Source organism: Protopterus annectens, chromosome 8.part0 (genome assembly GCF_019279795.1).
Source record: "Protopterus annectens isolate FY-2018-M chromosome 8.part0, PAN1.0, whole genome shotgun sequence".
Lineage (NCBI taxonomy): Eukaryota > Metazoa > Chordata > Ceratodontiformes > Protopteridae > Protopterus > Protopterus annectens.
Genome location: NC_056741.1, coordinates 1,808,963,902 through 1,808,979,357, shown reverse-complemented (window position 1 = coordinate 1,808,979,357; position 15,456 = coordinate 1,808,963,902). Strand labels below are relative to the sequence as shown.

Sequence of the window (15,456 nt, the reverse complement as noted above, 5' to 3'; positions counted from 1 at the left end):
AGACCCATCTGTTAAGGAATGAATGAAAATTGACAACATCAGATCTACTGGATTCTTGTGTGGCACTTGCATTTATTCAAATTCAGTTCTCCTGTTAACTTGTTATGATTCAATTGGACTAGTGGCATTAAGTGTGGACTAAGCGAATTGTAGCCTTGGGTTAGTCCATGAATGTGTTACTTTACCTGAGCAGGTATGGACCCATCATTCTTGAAATGCAATGGTAGTGTCTCTGATCGACCAAGCAACAGTTTCTTAAACAGCAACAGGTGATTCCCACTCTTGTTACGTAAAATGGGATGGACAATAGTGACACGGGGTAGGTTCCCTTCACCAACAATATCAAACACCAAATTCTTGCTCTTAGAAATGGAACTGCAAAGTGAGAAAAAACACAAAAAAATATATGAACCATGACACAAACTATAACAGTTAATGGTTAAAGGCAAAACACATAAGAAAATCTAATTGGGATAGTCCCAATGCAACTGTCCCTTGACTTATCATATACCTGTCATTGTGTTTTATGCAGTTTTACCTCTACTGCTAGTCATCTATCACACCTGCAACTTAAATCAAGAGTATTTAATTTCCAAGTTATACTATCCATTACATGCCCTGTCCTTTTCACAGTGATCTGCACCCCCAAACTCTGATGCCAAATTTTGTGAATCCATAAATTTATTTTTACTTTAGTTTTACTGTTATTTATTTATTCCATTTGGTAACCAGGACAGAGCACTGATCCGACTGGACCTATTTTAGTCTCAGCCTGCACAAATACAAATGACAGTAGACAAGCAAGTTTACTAAAAGTCTTATGGATACTAAGAAAATGTGTGCAGAAAGCAATGAATGAATAAATAGTAATAATAAAGGTATACAGCAGAGAGGACACTAGGAAAGGATGGACAGAGCAAGAAGAAGAAGAGAGTTGAATAGGGAAGGGATACAGTACAAAGTATAAAAGATAGCAAAAGTAAGGGCACACAAAAATTAACTATATACAATCTACACAATGTGGAAGAGATGCCACGTATTAGTATTGAGAAATAATGTGAGAAAAACAAATGTGCCTGGCTGCTGAATGGAAGAGTGGGGGATTAGGTAGTGTCCAGGGGAAAGCATATGAAATCAAACTGACTCAGACTTGAGATGATCTTTAAGCTGATCATGAAATGATGGGAATGATGTATGGACTTCAAATTTAGTAGGGAGGGAGTCCCAAGGTTTGGAGCATAGGATGGAGAAGGCATGGTTAGTGCAATGAAAGCTGGTTTTGGGCCATTAAAGAAATGGACTGGAGTACTTAAGACTTCTTAAACTATAACTTTGGGGTGGGGGTCATCTGAAGAGGTTGGAGGTAAGGGAAGGACAGGAGTGTTCTTTGAGGAACTTGTACAGTTGGGATCCATGAAGCAGGTTGGCATGTTGTAGGACAGGTAGCCAATTATCAAGTATGGTACAATGATGCTCATTTCTAGGGGAGAGGGGTAATGAAACAGCCAATAAAGTTACTTATATTTGGAAGGTGGGGACTTTTTTTGAATGCTGCTGCAACTACTGGAAGTCCATATTCAAGCTGGGAAAATAGAATGCCTTTGCTTATGGCATTCCTCGTTGGCCTGATAAGAAAGGGGGAAATTTTATAGGACTAAAACAGGAGGGAATTAATTTTCTTCCTTATTCATTATAGGTGAAGGTAAAAGTTCATTGCAGGATCAAGCCCCATATCAAGATATTTGAAGGAGATGACTCTATCTACGGGGCTGTCAAGATAGTCATATGATAAGAAGTGACTGAAAGTTTTTTTGACATTTTTGGGAGGTGCCAAACAGCGTTACTTTAGTTTTGGACATGTTCAGCATTAGCTTTTTGTTATTAAGCCATTTGATAAGAGCAAGGAAGTCTGCTTGTAGTTGTTTTATGGCTGAAGAGGTCAGATATGAGTGAAATAAGACCATGTCATCAGCATAAATTAAGAGAGAAAGGTGAGGGAGGTCAAGTGGTAGTTTATTAAATGAAAATGGAAAAAAGAAAGGAAGTCACCATGTAGCTCTGAGGGACTCTTTCGAGGATAGGGGTAGAAGCAAAGAGTATGTTCTGAAACTGAACGCAGAAGTACCTACTGGAAAGATAATTTTTAAATCATGATCTAACAGAATGTTATGGTCAACCAAACTGGTGTGGTCAATAAAGATGGCTCCAGTGAGGAGACCTTTGTCCATAATTATAATTAAGTGTCCAGAGTGCTGTAAAAGTGTTCTTACCACCCCAAAAGCCAGGCTATTTTGAAGATAGCAAACTTTATTGGGAGGTGTAAAGGATGAGTTTAGTATAAACTAAGTTTTCAAGAATTTTACCAAGTTTGGGATGTATGCAGATGGGATGGAAGTCAGAGGTGTGGGATGAATTATTTACTTTGGGGAAAGGTCTAACAATAAATGTTTTCAGACATCAGGTATGGTGTTTTGATTTAGGCAGAGATTTTAAAAGTGAAGAAGGGGTGGGACTATGAAGTCCTTACTTCAGAGTAAGAACAATGGGAAAATATTTTTAAGATCAACAATCGAGTCAGTTTTCACTTCTTTAAGTAGTGGTACTTTATTGACTGCTTTGAAATGGAAATCAAGAATAAAATGTGGAAAAGAGACAATAAAAGGACAGGAGGAACTATTAATGGAATTAGGGATGGGAAGTGAACTGAAGTGAAGGCTGCAATCAGCTGCTGTGGGGTGAGATGAGGAGAAATGGGTAATAGCTGGGTTAGTGCGGCCTGTCAGGAAGCTGGCTTCTGTCCAGAAATTTTTAGGTTAATTGAGAAGGAATGGCTCATGCTTTTTCATAATGTGGATTTTATTTTGCCTGATTGCCTGTTTAGCTAGATTTCTTAGTGTGGTTATAGTGTTGCTTGGAGATTGAGGATGTTTTTTTTTTTTCCTAGTATGCTAGACATTGCCCCTGAAATAAAAGAGGCATTTGAGTTTGTATGTGACCCAGTTGTTTTTTAAGGGTTTATACAGCCGAGTGATTTTAGGAAAAACTGAGTCCTGGTGTTTAATGAGAATTTGTGTGAGGAGAATGCTGCAGTGGTTAGAGTCAGAAGAAGACAGAAGAAGAGAGCAGTCAAATGAGGATAGAATTGTCGTTAGTTTCAGAATGTTGGACAATTTGTTTTGGAATGATAAGAGGGTGGGGAGGTTTTTTTATTTATTTGGAGACAGATATTAAAGCTGACTGGACAATGAATACGAGTTTGGGGAATAAAGTTAGGATTATTAGTAATAAGATCAAACAATGAGAAGAGTTAGGATTCAGTCTGGTGAGCTGTGACCACTTGTGCAAGTTTGACGTCATTAAGGATTTCCAAGATATCGTTCCTATTAGGGCCACGAAGCTTGAGATTGAAGTCCCCTGGTAGGATAAAGTTTTTGAGATTTTTTATTGCGGATATCATTTCAAGGGTTTTGACTTTGGACAAGGAGGTGGGAGGTAAGTGACAGTAAGATGATAAGAAAAGTCATTAGGGGAGGACACATGGAGAAGTAGCCAGTTAGGAAAAGAGTCTGAGGTAGTTCTGCCTTGAGCTAACTGCTGGACATTTAAATCAGATTTTAAAAGCAGTAGTGTTCCACCACCAGGTCAAGAACCAGGTCTCCCATCAACATAATAACTGTACCCAGAGAAGAAGTGGTTGATGGAAGAATCAGTGGGTTTGAGCCAAGATTCTGTTATATATAGGAGGTCATAGTGGTGAAGGGTGAAAAAGTTTAGTTGATCCATTTTGTTCTTGATACTATGGGCATTAATTAAGGCATAAGATGAAAGCAGTGGGCCAGGGTTAGGTTCATTGTTGCCAGAAAAGAACAGGAGGAGTATTATAAGGGTGAACTTATAGAGAAATCTGGGTAGTTTAAAAAAGTAGATTGCAAGATATGGGTTGGTAGTAGAAGCAAGTGAAAGTCGATATGACATGAAATTAAAATTGTGTAAAGAAGGGAAGAGGGTTGGGGGAATGTGCATACTTGGGTATATGAATAGGGTAGCTGAAGAGAAACTGTTATTATCTTCTTCAAAGAAATAACTCCATTAGGCACAAGTGAATCTTTTTATATCTTTTCCCCTCCAGACTTTACACACCTAGTCCCACTGACATTTGCCCTTCCACCAAATATACTATACCTTTGGTTAACCTCCTCATTAATATATGTACATCTTATACCAAATAAACATTATTTTTCAGGTACAGCATCCAAACAGTACATGGTACTCCTCATTAGTATTAACTACGGATCTACACCATGTCAGAAAATCTGGTTCTGCACTCCAACTCTACTCTTTTAGCTGTTAAGCTCACTGCTCTATTTGCCTTATACATCACCTTTTCATACTGTTTATAATGATCCTTTCTGTCTCAGAGCTTCCAGTGCTAACCAGGTTGTACTTGTTCCCAGTCTCCCTACTGCTTAAATGGAAAAATTTGTATTTTTTTTAATATTCTAAGCTTTCAACTGAAATACAGTTTTTGGTATCTGGTATATCTGAAAAGTTCAGAAAAAAATCTATGCTTACTGGTGTTTTGAGACATTCTTACTAATGGATACCAGTTATAGACCTGGGCCACAGTTGCTTAAATCCTAGAGAAGAAACTGATCTCCAATATCTAGGCTTGGATCCTTAGTATGCTCATACTGCATACATCTTGACACCCAACCCCATGGTGCAAAATGACAATCATTAACAAATGTTTGCTGCAGCAACCCCAGGTTCTGTTCAGATCCACTCTATTAATTTTACTATCTGAAAGAGGTAACACAAAGGAGAAACAAACAAACAAAAAGTAAATAAATAATAAAAAAGGCCAGATAATTGACATCTTTTGAAAGCAGACAGGCATATACAGTGTGAATTAATTAAATAAACTGACAGTTATTCACTATCAACAAGGCAGAAAGTACACAGCAATATATCTGTAGTATTATGGGCATTCAGTGGTTAGTGCGAGCCTGAACACTGTGTTTCAGAGAAGTGCATGTGAATTAATATCATGTTCAAGCTGCTTCCCAGGTCTTGCCTATTTTTGCTGTGCTTGCTCTGCAGCTAGAAGTTTTTTTTCAGCTATTATGTTATACAAAATTCTTTAACTACTGCTGCTTCTTTTCTCACATAGCTGTTTTGAAATGAGGTTGGTCTATCATGAGGTTCTCATCTTGACTGTTTCTTGGAGTGTATGCCTGCTCTTTAAGAGCTCTCAGTGGTGGACAGTAATTTGAACAAAATAGATCCAAATAAAAGGATAGCCCTTCTTGAAAGTGTAAGTCATATGAGGCTGTTTAGGAGATCTCTGCATTTAATTTTGATTTGAAGCTCTTTATTTAAGGTATGATCACTGCTATTTTGTATCTTATTCTAGTATTACATTTGTTTTAAATTTCTGTTCTGTTGAGTTTTAAGAGTTCTTGGCTAGGGTCAGTTAAAAAAGTTACCAAGAATTCCTTTGCAAAGAATTCCTTTGCAAACTGTGAATAGGATAAGTTAATTAGTGGGAGAAGCTGAGAAACAGCATTGCTCTTTTATTTAGAAATATCTGCAGTTATCCGAAGTGTTTGTGTGGTCGGCATTGCTCTGAGTATCACTCATTTCTGCATTTAATTTTGATTTGAAGCCCTTTACTTAAGGTTTGATCACCTCTATTTTGTATCTTATTCTAGTATTACATTGTTGTGTTCTTAAATTTAGTGGCTTTTGAGTTGCCCACCCCTACTATAAATCTAATTTTGGACTCTCCTCCCAGTCCCATCTCATCAGCGTATTCTACCAAGTAAAGAGAGATCATTTGGGAAGGCCCAACCCCTTAGTTTATCAACCTTAAATTATTGTGTTTCATCCCTTCCCACTTAACCCAAAAAATTGCACTTTATTTATCTGCTTTTACTGTATTTGTGTTTCTTCCTACTTTATTTTGCTTTTACTGCCTGTTCTTAAAAGTACTTAATTGCATTTATTCTGCTGCATTTATTGCTGCTTGTTAGTAGCCTGATTAAAATGTAACTGTTATTCTAAGCCTTTTCATTTTAGCACTTGGGCTTCAGACCAGTTGTTTTACATTAAGAAGATTTGTGGTCTGCACTCTTGTGACAGGACAGGGTAGATTCTGCCCTTCTGAGCCGTGAATTTCTGGTTAAAGGCTTATTGTGCCTGCTTATTTGACCTGTTTCTTTCTGAAATTGGTGATCCTTGTTTGCTGTAGCATAAACGAGATTCAGACCTGCTGAATCTAGCTTTGTTTGTATAACTATGAGCACTAATCCAGGCCATTTTTTGGAGAAGGTTCCTCTGCACTCTAGTGGCAGGAATGTGCAGCTAGAACTTTTCTGATTGAAGACTGCTGGAACAGGGCTCAGTTTGAGCTTTTTATTGATTAACTGGTTAATTTGTTTAAATCAGTTTGCTCATTTGCTACTGTTATAAAAACATTTCTAGCTTGTTTTCCCATCTTTCCTGTTACTACAGTAGTCCAGATACAGATTTGCTGTATTCAGGACTGTATAATAGTTTCTGAGTTCCCCAGACCTTTCTGTGTTAGAGGGAAGCCTCTCAGCTTATCAGTGGGAGTAGTAAGCTCTAGGTAGCCCATCTACCACAAGAGGAGTGGTTTCTAGCTCCCTTTCAACTTTCTGCTTTAAAAGCCCGTGTTTGCATGGGTTTGTGCACTGTGCAGCACCACTAAGCTAGGGTAAACTATTACCAGTGCCAGAAAGTTTGCTCTTCAGTTTTTCCCTTAGATCTTGCTAGTTCTCTTCTCTCTTGCATTTAACTAGTTTATTTGCCTAGCACTTCATCTGGTTTCTTGTAGCAATAATTGTAGCACACATAAGTGCTGACAGCACTAAATGCCCTATAAGGAAACAGCTCCAGTACTTATTAATAATGACCATCCCTCCTGGCATGTCAAAAGTTCAGTTCCCTGTGCTTTCTCATATTAACCTGGTGAACTTGGGAATTCTAAGGCAGTGTAGCAACTGCCTCATGTACACAGACAACCCTCTCCTCTTACCTCCCAACACTCAGACTTGTGAGAGATGCACTTATATATCCAAAATGGAAGACATGCACTCTCCAGCCAAGACTGGAATAGCTGGTCAAGAGGAGAAGGTCAACACCAGCACCACATCACATGGAACACATAGCCCTCCAGAATACCCATCATCACAGCTCTCATATAAAAGCACAAACCACATACCCCCTTCGCAAAGGCTCTCAATAGAAATCTACCCAAACAGCAGAGACCTCCAAATCAGAAACATACTTGATCACCACAACACAGCACAAATCACAAGACATATAGCTCACCTACACAGACTGCCTCTCAACCTAAGCCCCTAAGGCAAAACAGCTTGCCTAACAGACTAATCATAGGTGATTCGACAGTGAGGAACACTGATGTCCCACTCACTAGGTTGAATAACGAGAAGGTAACAGTCAGCTGTTTGTCAGGTGCCAGGATCAGACACATAACACACACACTCAGGTCACTCCACAACAAGTACAAGTATGACTATGTCATTCTCCATGTGGGTGTCAATAACCTGAGATGCACCTCCCTGGACTACATGAAAAGAGACATGGAGGATCTCTCGGATTATGTGGCCCAGGCAGGTATGATCCTAGCCCTGAGCAGCATCCTACCATCTCCCAGAATTATACTGCAGTACAAGCAGAAAATTATTGATTTCAACAATTGGTTAAGTTTCATCGTGTTTCATTCTAAGGGGATCCAGTATCTGTCTGCTTGGGATGACATGAGTGACAGACCTCGATGCTTTGCCAGAGATGGCCTGCATCTGTCACCCCTAGATTTCCAGATACTGGCGAAGGGTCTTGCCACCCTTATAGTGCCTTTTTTAGGTGGTGTTCCAAAGAACAAATTACCACCATAACAGCTATAAATAAATGCAATCTGAGGGTCATGCTGCTCAACACTAGAAGTCTAAATCTCAAGAAGCACTTGTTTAAAGCACTCCTCAAAATGGACAACATCGACATTTGTGCTGTAGCACAGACCTGGTTTAAAGCAGCAGAAAGCACCCCTGAGCTACCAGGCTATAACTCATTCAACACCTTTTGGGCCCAGAACATGGACCGAAGCTCCAAACACAGTGGTGTCTCCATATTCATAAAGGACATGCACACCTCCAGACTAGTAGCCCAGCAAAATACATTGAAGATACTTTAGGTACACCTAACAATGGGTAAGATGGCGATTCAGGCTGTAGCCTGCTATAGGTCCCCAACCATGTCCCAAGACTCTCACTCCACATTCCTAAGTACCTTGGAAACTATTAGGGTCCAACCCAAAACTCTCATACTGGGTGACTTCAACTACCCCTCCATCAACTGGGAAAAACTACTCATGCACCAATACACTTGCCCAACTCTTCCCAAAATTCATTAATTCCAATGCACTGGACCAGATCATTCTTACCTCTACTAGAGGAAGCAACATCCTTGACCTAGTTATTACTAACATAGGCAACCATTGCTCAACACCAATAGTCAATTCCTCCCTGGTTCGATCCGACTACAAACTAATCACCTTGGAAATCCACACCCCCACAAAGGTAACCACCATGAAAAACTTTTCCAAAGCTAACTTTGGGCTCTTAAAAGCAGAGCTGGCTAACTTCACGGCACCCATGCAATTGGAGAATATTTGCATGACTACCGAATCATACACCAATGCACTGTATGAACATGTACATAAATGCATGGAACAAGCCATACCCAACAGAACCAAGAAGCTCTCCTCCAAAAAAAGGAAGCCACTTTGGTGGTCCCCTTCTATTAACAAACTCTACAACAGAAGGAAGAAACTGTTGCAGAAAAAGGTGAAGTTCCAAGACTGGAAAAACTCCATTATTAGCCTCAACAAAAAGTTGAGATTCCTCATCAAAACCTCTAAAGCTAGCTATGAAGGCAGAATTGTGGCAGACACTAAAAACAACCACAAAGCCTTCTACAGTTATATCAAGAATCTCCATGCAATACACAGATTTGCTCTGAGTTACTGCACAATGGTACATCCTATACTGAGCCAACAGATATTGCCAACATACTGGCCGACAGATTCAGTGCCACCCCCCCCAAGGACCAATCACAATACCGGAAGAATGCCAGTCACCCAGCATTACACAGCACAGGTTAAAGCTGCATTGTCCCAGGCCAAGAATACAGCTTCCATGGAACCTAACAATATCCCTGGCTGTGTTCTACATGAACTACAAAGTGAACTGGCACCACACCTGTGTGTCCTGTTCAATCACAGCCTCACTCAGGCTTTGTCCCTACAGAATGGCACACTACTACAATTGTCCCTCTCCGTAACACCTATAAATGCATCCAAAATAACCAACTAACAAAGATAGAAACATAAAACCATAAAAACATATAAAACCATATACAACAACATATGAATATGTTCGGATGTGTGTATGTTAAAGGGTACTAAAATACAAAAAAAATATATATATATATGGGAATGTGTCACCTAGATAAATTACCTAATATTCCTACGTTTCCTCGACATAGGTTTGATAGAGGCCCCTTCATTTAATCCAGAGCCACTGTCTGCTCTCAACCTAATTATCCATTGGCTTTCCTTGGACTCGGTGTGATTAATGATGTCACCTCCACGCTTGGTTGGGGTTATAACCTCAAGAACCCTGAATAGAAACCTATGCATATTCCCCTGTATAGATACACGCTTAGCCAGGGCATTATGTGCTGTTCCCTTCCTAATGTGGTAGACATGTTCTCTAACTCTATCTCTCAAGGCCCGATTAGTCTTACCCACATAGAAGGAAGCACAGGCCTGGCAAACTGCTAAATATACAAGGTTACTGGTCATACAATCAGCTGCAACACTCGTTGTGAACTCAATCCCCATATCTGGATGCAAAAATGTAGTATTGACATCAATGTAGGAACAAAAATTACAATGTCCACATGGTTTCGTATTTCCATCCTTTCCATTGTTCCTTACATTTCTAGGATGACAAAGCATCCTTTTCAAATTGTTTCTGTTTTTGAACAGGAACCGAGGTTGTTCCCCAACAATATGCCTTAAATCACTATCCACCTGCAGAATAGACCAATGTCTGTTAATGATGTCCCTCACTTCATTGTGATCAGATGAAAAAAAGGTGGAGATTTTGGTATATGATTGTTCCTTGGTGACACCTACCCCCTTCTCCAAGGTAACTGGTCCAAAGTATGGAGCTGCTACATTGGAACGTAGTTTACAGGCATCACCCAGATGTTTATTGACCTCATTGATGTCATATCCTCTCTGAGAAAACCTCTCCCTAAGATTATTGACCTCCTCTACAAAGCCTACTTCTGTAGGATTCAATCTGGACGCTCTAATGCCTTGCCCTTTGATAATGTTTCTGAAGATATAGGCCGGATGCATGCTCGACCTCATAAGTAAGGTGTTACAATGACATGCTTTACAATATATCCCTGTATTGATCACACCACAGGGCAATTTCTCTATAAACAGATCCAAGAATTCTATCCTATGTTCAGAGAACTGCATGGTAAATTTAAGAAAGTTGGTCAAATTATTCATAGTATTGGTAAACAACTCAAGTTGTTCCCTTGTTCCCTTCCAGAGAATAAAAAGGTCGACAAATCGTCGATAAAAGACCACATGTTCCTTAAACATTGCCTCCTGGAATAGCACTTGGTACTCCCAATGTGCCACAACCATGTTGGCATAGCTATTGGCGCATGGGGTACCCATGGCCACACCATCATACTGCCTATAAACAGTTTCCCCGAACATGAACAGATTGTTCTCTAATACCAACTCAAGGAAATGTACTATCAAGTCAGTCAAAACTGCTGAATAGTCACTATGTTTACTTAGATACTCTACGACATATATAAATCCTAGTTCATTAGAAATTATTGTAAACAAGGATTGGACATCAAGCGTTACAAAAATATATCTATCTACCTCCTTATGTATCTTTAGACATTCATAAAGTTCAATCAAGAACTGTTTTGAGTCCTTCAACACAAATTCATTCTTATTTAAAATAGGTCTGAGATGTTTCTCAATGAACACTGACAAGTGTTCTGTTATCCACCCCCTTCCTGAGACTATTGGTCTCATAGGTGGGTTGCTAGCATTTTTATGGATTTTGGGAAGGCCTTGTATAATGGGGACTAGGGGTGTCTTAATGGTGAGGTATTCAAAGAGCTCTCGGTCTATGATACCACCTCTGAAAATATCCACTAACATCTCTTTCACATATCTAATAATCTCATACACATCTCCCATACTAAGAACTCTATAAAACTTGTCTTCTAAAAGGAATTCCATGGATGCATTATAATGACCTACGTTCCTGATAACTATCCGTCCACCTTTGTCTGCCGGTCTGATTATAATGGTACTATCGGCTTGTAGTTTCTTAAGACTCTGCCTCTCCTGATAACTAAGATTATCCCGTCTCCCAAACTTCACTGATGTATCAGGGTTGCCATAATACTCATAAAACTCCTCTTCTGTTAACTTGTAATAGGCTTCGACACGGGGGTGATGTAATGGTACATATTCACTCAAGTTCCTAAACTTTGGTATTCCTTTATCAGCTTCATCAAGAATAGAAATAGAGTTAGAGAACATGTCTACCACATTAGGAAGGGATCAGCACATAATGCCCTGGCTAAGCATGTATCTATACAGGGGAATATGCATAGGTTTCTATTCAGGGTCCTTGAGGTTATAATCCCAACCAAGCACGGAGGTGACATCATTAATCACACCGAGTCCAAGGAAAGTCAATGGATAATTAGTTTGAGGGCAGACAGTGGCTCTGGATTAAATGAAAGGGCCTCTATCAAACCTATGTTGAGGAAACGTAGGAATATTAGGTAATTTATCTAGGTGACACATTCCCATATATATATATATTTTTTGTATTTTAGTACCCTTTGACATACACACATCCAAACATATTCATATGTGGTTGTATATGGTTTTATATGTTTTTATGGTTTTATGTTTCTATCTTTGTTAGTTGTTTATTTTGGATGCATTTATAGGTGTTACATGTAATTTATATGTGTTATAAGCTAGCCTTTTTTCGTTTCACAGTTGTCTTTCAATGTTAAGATGAATGGTTTTACTTTAAGGTTTGATTAATTCCTGTTTATGATAGGTTGTTCAATTTGAAAGGATGTATATATAGGAAGTACTTGATTCGATGTACCATTCATGATCTGAAGAAGCTCTTGTAGTGAAAGCGCTTATCCTGTATACATTACGAAGATATTTTATTATTTTTTATCGCTGTTTTGATAATAAATTTAAGAGGACTTTTTACAAGTTGACTTCCTGCTTCGTTCCATCTCCCTTTTTGATGCTTTATTTTATTCCTGTGACCTTGGAGAAGGAACGTTTATCTGGTCCATTGGCAGCAGTTCTACTTCTGATAATTATACATCAACATAATTGACATTTTACTACATAACTCACCTAGATGCTAAATGGTGAACCTCATCAGCATCTCTTTCAGTTTAAGATTTTAACTTTAGTAAGTTGCTGCAGAAATTACAAAACATGTGGCAACAATTGCAGGTTGACATAAGTCCTGGGTCTGTTTTTTTTTTTAATTAGCAGGGCATATCTGTGAATCTGTTAATCTGTGAAAGATGTACCTCTCAATTATCTGATATTTGCCCCCAAACACTGAATAACATCATAAAATTCTCAGCAGCCCCTTTATACTTTCTCATCACAGCCATCATGTTATCAGCCTGTGCCCATGGCTCCAATATCATAAGTGATGGCATCAATAGAGCAGAGAAAGAAAGTACTCGAAATGTTAAGTCAAATGACCACTCTCAATGCCAGTCTGGGTTCTAAGGAAAGTAAGTGTTTATGTGTGTGTGTGTGTGTGTGTGTGTGTGTGTGTGTGTGTGTGTGTGTGTGTGTGTGTGTGTGTGCGCGCGTGCGTGCATGCACGTGTCTGTCTGCCTTGGTTAGTTTTACAAAATGTGCAGTGAAACCAGCTTCTTAGTAGTAGATGTTAAGTCTTTGCATAGAAACAAAAATTTGGGGTTAATTTCTATCTCTTTTATCTTTCTGATATAAAAAACGCTTTGCACGGTTTTTTGTGCTTGTATCAGCTCAGCAGAATCCTGCCCAGGTGTCCTGCAGAGTCCTACAGCACCAGAGAGAGATTTGAGAGACTTTGGAGTGTTTAAGTACCATTTTACTGCTTTTTCTTACTGTTTATTGTTAATTCCCCCTAAACTCTCAATTTCCAGGCATTTACTGATACTCAAAAAGCTAATTTTAACTGCATTTGTACTTATTTACTGCCTACACTTAAAAAAAGTCATTTTTGTCTTAAATTGCATTATTTAACTGTTATTGGCTTCACACTCAAGTGTGACAGCCATTTCTGTACTTTAAAAGTGTTTTTCTGCTGTATCTGTTCTATTTTGGAAAAAAAAAAAAAACAAAAAATCTTCCTATTTCCCACCTTTCTAAGCTAGAAAAGTCCGGTTTTCAGATATTTGCTGTTACCTGGACTGTTTAAGCTTCTGTGTTGCCCATAACTTACTTGGATAGAAGGAAGTTTCTCTGTTCACCAGTGAGAGTGGGGAGCTTTGAACAGCCTACCTGTCCTTAAAGGAGTGGTTTCAGCTAAGAAATTGTAGTTTTATTGGCTATTTTGGGCTAATTTCTATCTCTTTTATCTTTCTGATATAAAAAACGCATTTACGCGGTTTTGCACATAGTGCAGTGGCAGTTAGCTAGGGTTAAATTATCCCCGGCTCCACAGAGTCTGCTCTTCAGTTTTCCCTTAGTACTAGCCAGTTCTTCCAGTTTTAGTACTCAAATCAGTGCTTTTGGACTTACACTTGCTTTAACAAAGTGACAGAAGCACTAATAAACTATAGTACTTGATCCCCAACATTTGTTTGTAGGGAACAGTCAAATTACTCTCCCCCACCAAGAAAAAGTTCCTCAACCCATTCAGGCATGTCCAAAGGCCAGTTCCCAGTGTATTCTCCTGTTCATCTGATAATTCTGGGCATCCTGAGGCAATGTCACAACTGCCTCATGTATACAGACAACCCTCTCCTCCTACCACACGACACCAAAATCTGCGAGAGATGCACTTACACTGCCAAACTTGAGGCAAAGCTCTCTCCAGCCACGACTGGAATAGACAGTCAAGAGGAGAAGATAACAACCTGCAATACTACACATAGATCTACCACACCTGCAACTGCAAATCCCACACATAGATACACAAAGTCATACTCGGAGGCTCTAAATAAAAATCTGCGGAAACAACAGAGACCTCCAAAGCAGACATGCAAGCAACCTCCACCCACAAACACACCGCAACCAACACATAACCTCCAAAACCAGTGTGCCACACAACCACAGCCCATAAGGCATAACATCATACCTAACACTTGTAATAGGGACTCCATAGTCAGGCACACTGATGTCCTACTTATCAGGCTGGACAAAGAGAAGGTTACTGTCAGCTGCTTGTCATGCACCAGAATCTGCCACATCACGCAGGCACTCAGGTCACTCCATAACAAGTACAAATATGACTGTCATTGTCCATGTTGGTGTGAATGACCTGAGACATACCTCCCTGGACTACATGAAAAGAGACATAGAAGAGCTCTTTGATCATGTAAGCAAGGCGGGTATGGCCCTAGCCCTGAGTAGCATCTTACCTTCATCAAGAATGATATCTCAGTACAAGGAAAAAATGATAAACTTCAACAACTGTCTAAGCTTCTGATGTCATTCAAAGGGGATCTAGCATCTGTATGCCTGGGACGATATGCTCGACGAGCCACGATGCTTCGCAAGAGATGGCTTGCACCTGTCACCCCTGGGATTCAGGATACTGGCCAAGGCTCTTGCCACCCCCATAATGCCTTTTTTAGACAAGGCTCAAAAGACAAACCCACCACCATACTAAGTATCAGTGACAAAACACTGAGGGTAATGCTGCTCAACACCAGGAGTTTAAACCTCAAAATGCACTCACTCTAGGCTCTTTTCAAAATGGAGAACATCGATATTTGTGCAATAACTGAGACCTGCTTCACGGCTCAAGACAGCACCCCAGCAATTTGGCCACAAAACCTGGACCGAAACACCAAGGAGGCGTATCCATATTCATCAAAGATAACCACACCTCCAGACTAGTTGCAAAGTATGATGCCTCAGAGATCATCCAAGTGCAACTGACAATGGGCAAAACTGCATTCCAGATTGTAGCTTGCTACAGATCACCATCCATGCCCCAAGACCACCACTCCTCATTCATCGAGGTATTAGAAAACATGAGGGTCCAACCAAATACCCTAATACTTGTTGAATCTGCTGTAGCCTACACAAAA

General features: G+C 39.6%; 1 protein-coding gene across 1 annotated transcript in view; it reads right to left on the bottom strand.

Moving 5' to 3' along the window:
• The window catches only part of HYDIN (HYDIN axonemal central pair apparatus protein), a 6,673,197-nt gene that overhangs the window by 1,614,729 nt on the left and 5,043,012 nt on the right, over positions 1–15,456 (bottom strand). Inside the window, exon 61 of the mRNA XM_044079523.1 lies at positions 186–375. Within this exon, the coding sequence (XP_043935458.1) occupies positions 186–375 (190 nt within the window). The remainder of the gene's footprint in view (positions 1–185; positions 376–15,456) is intronic.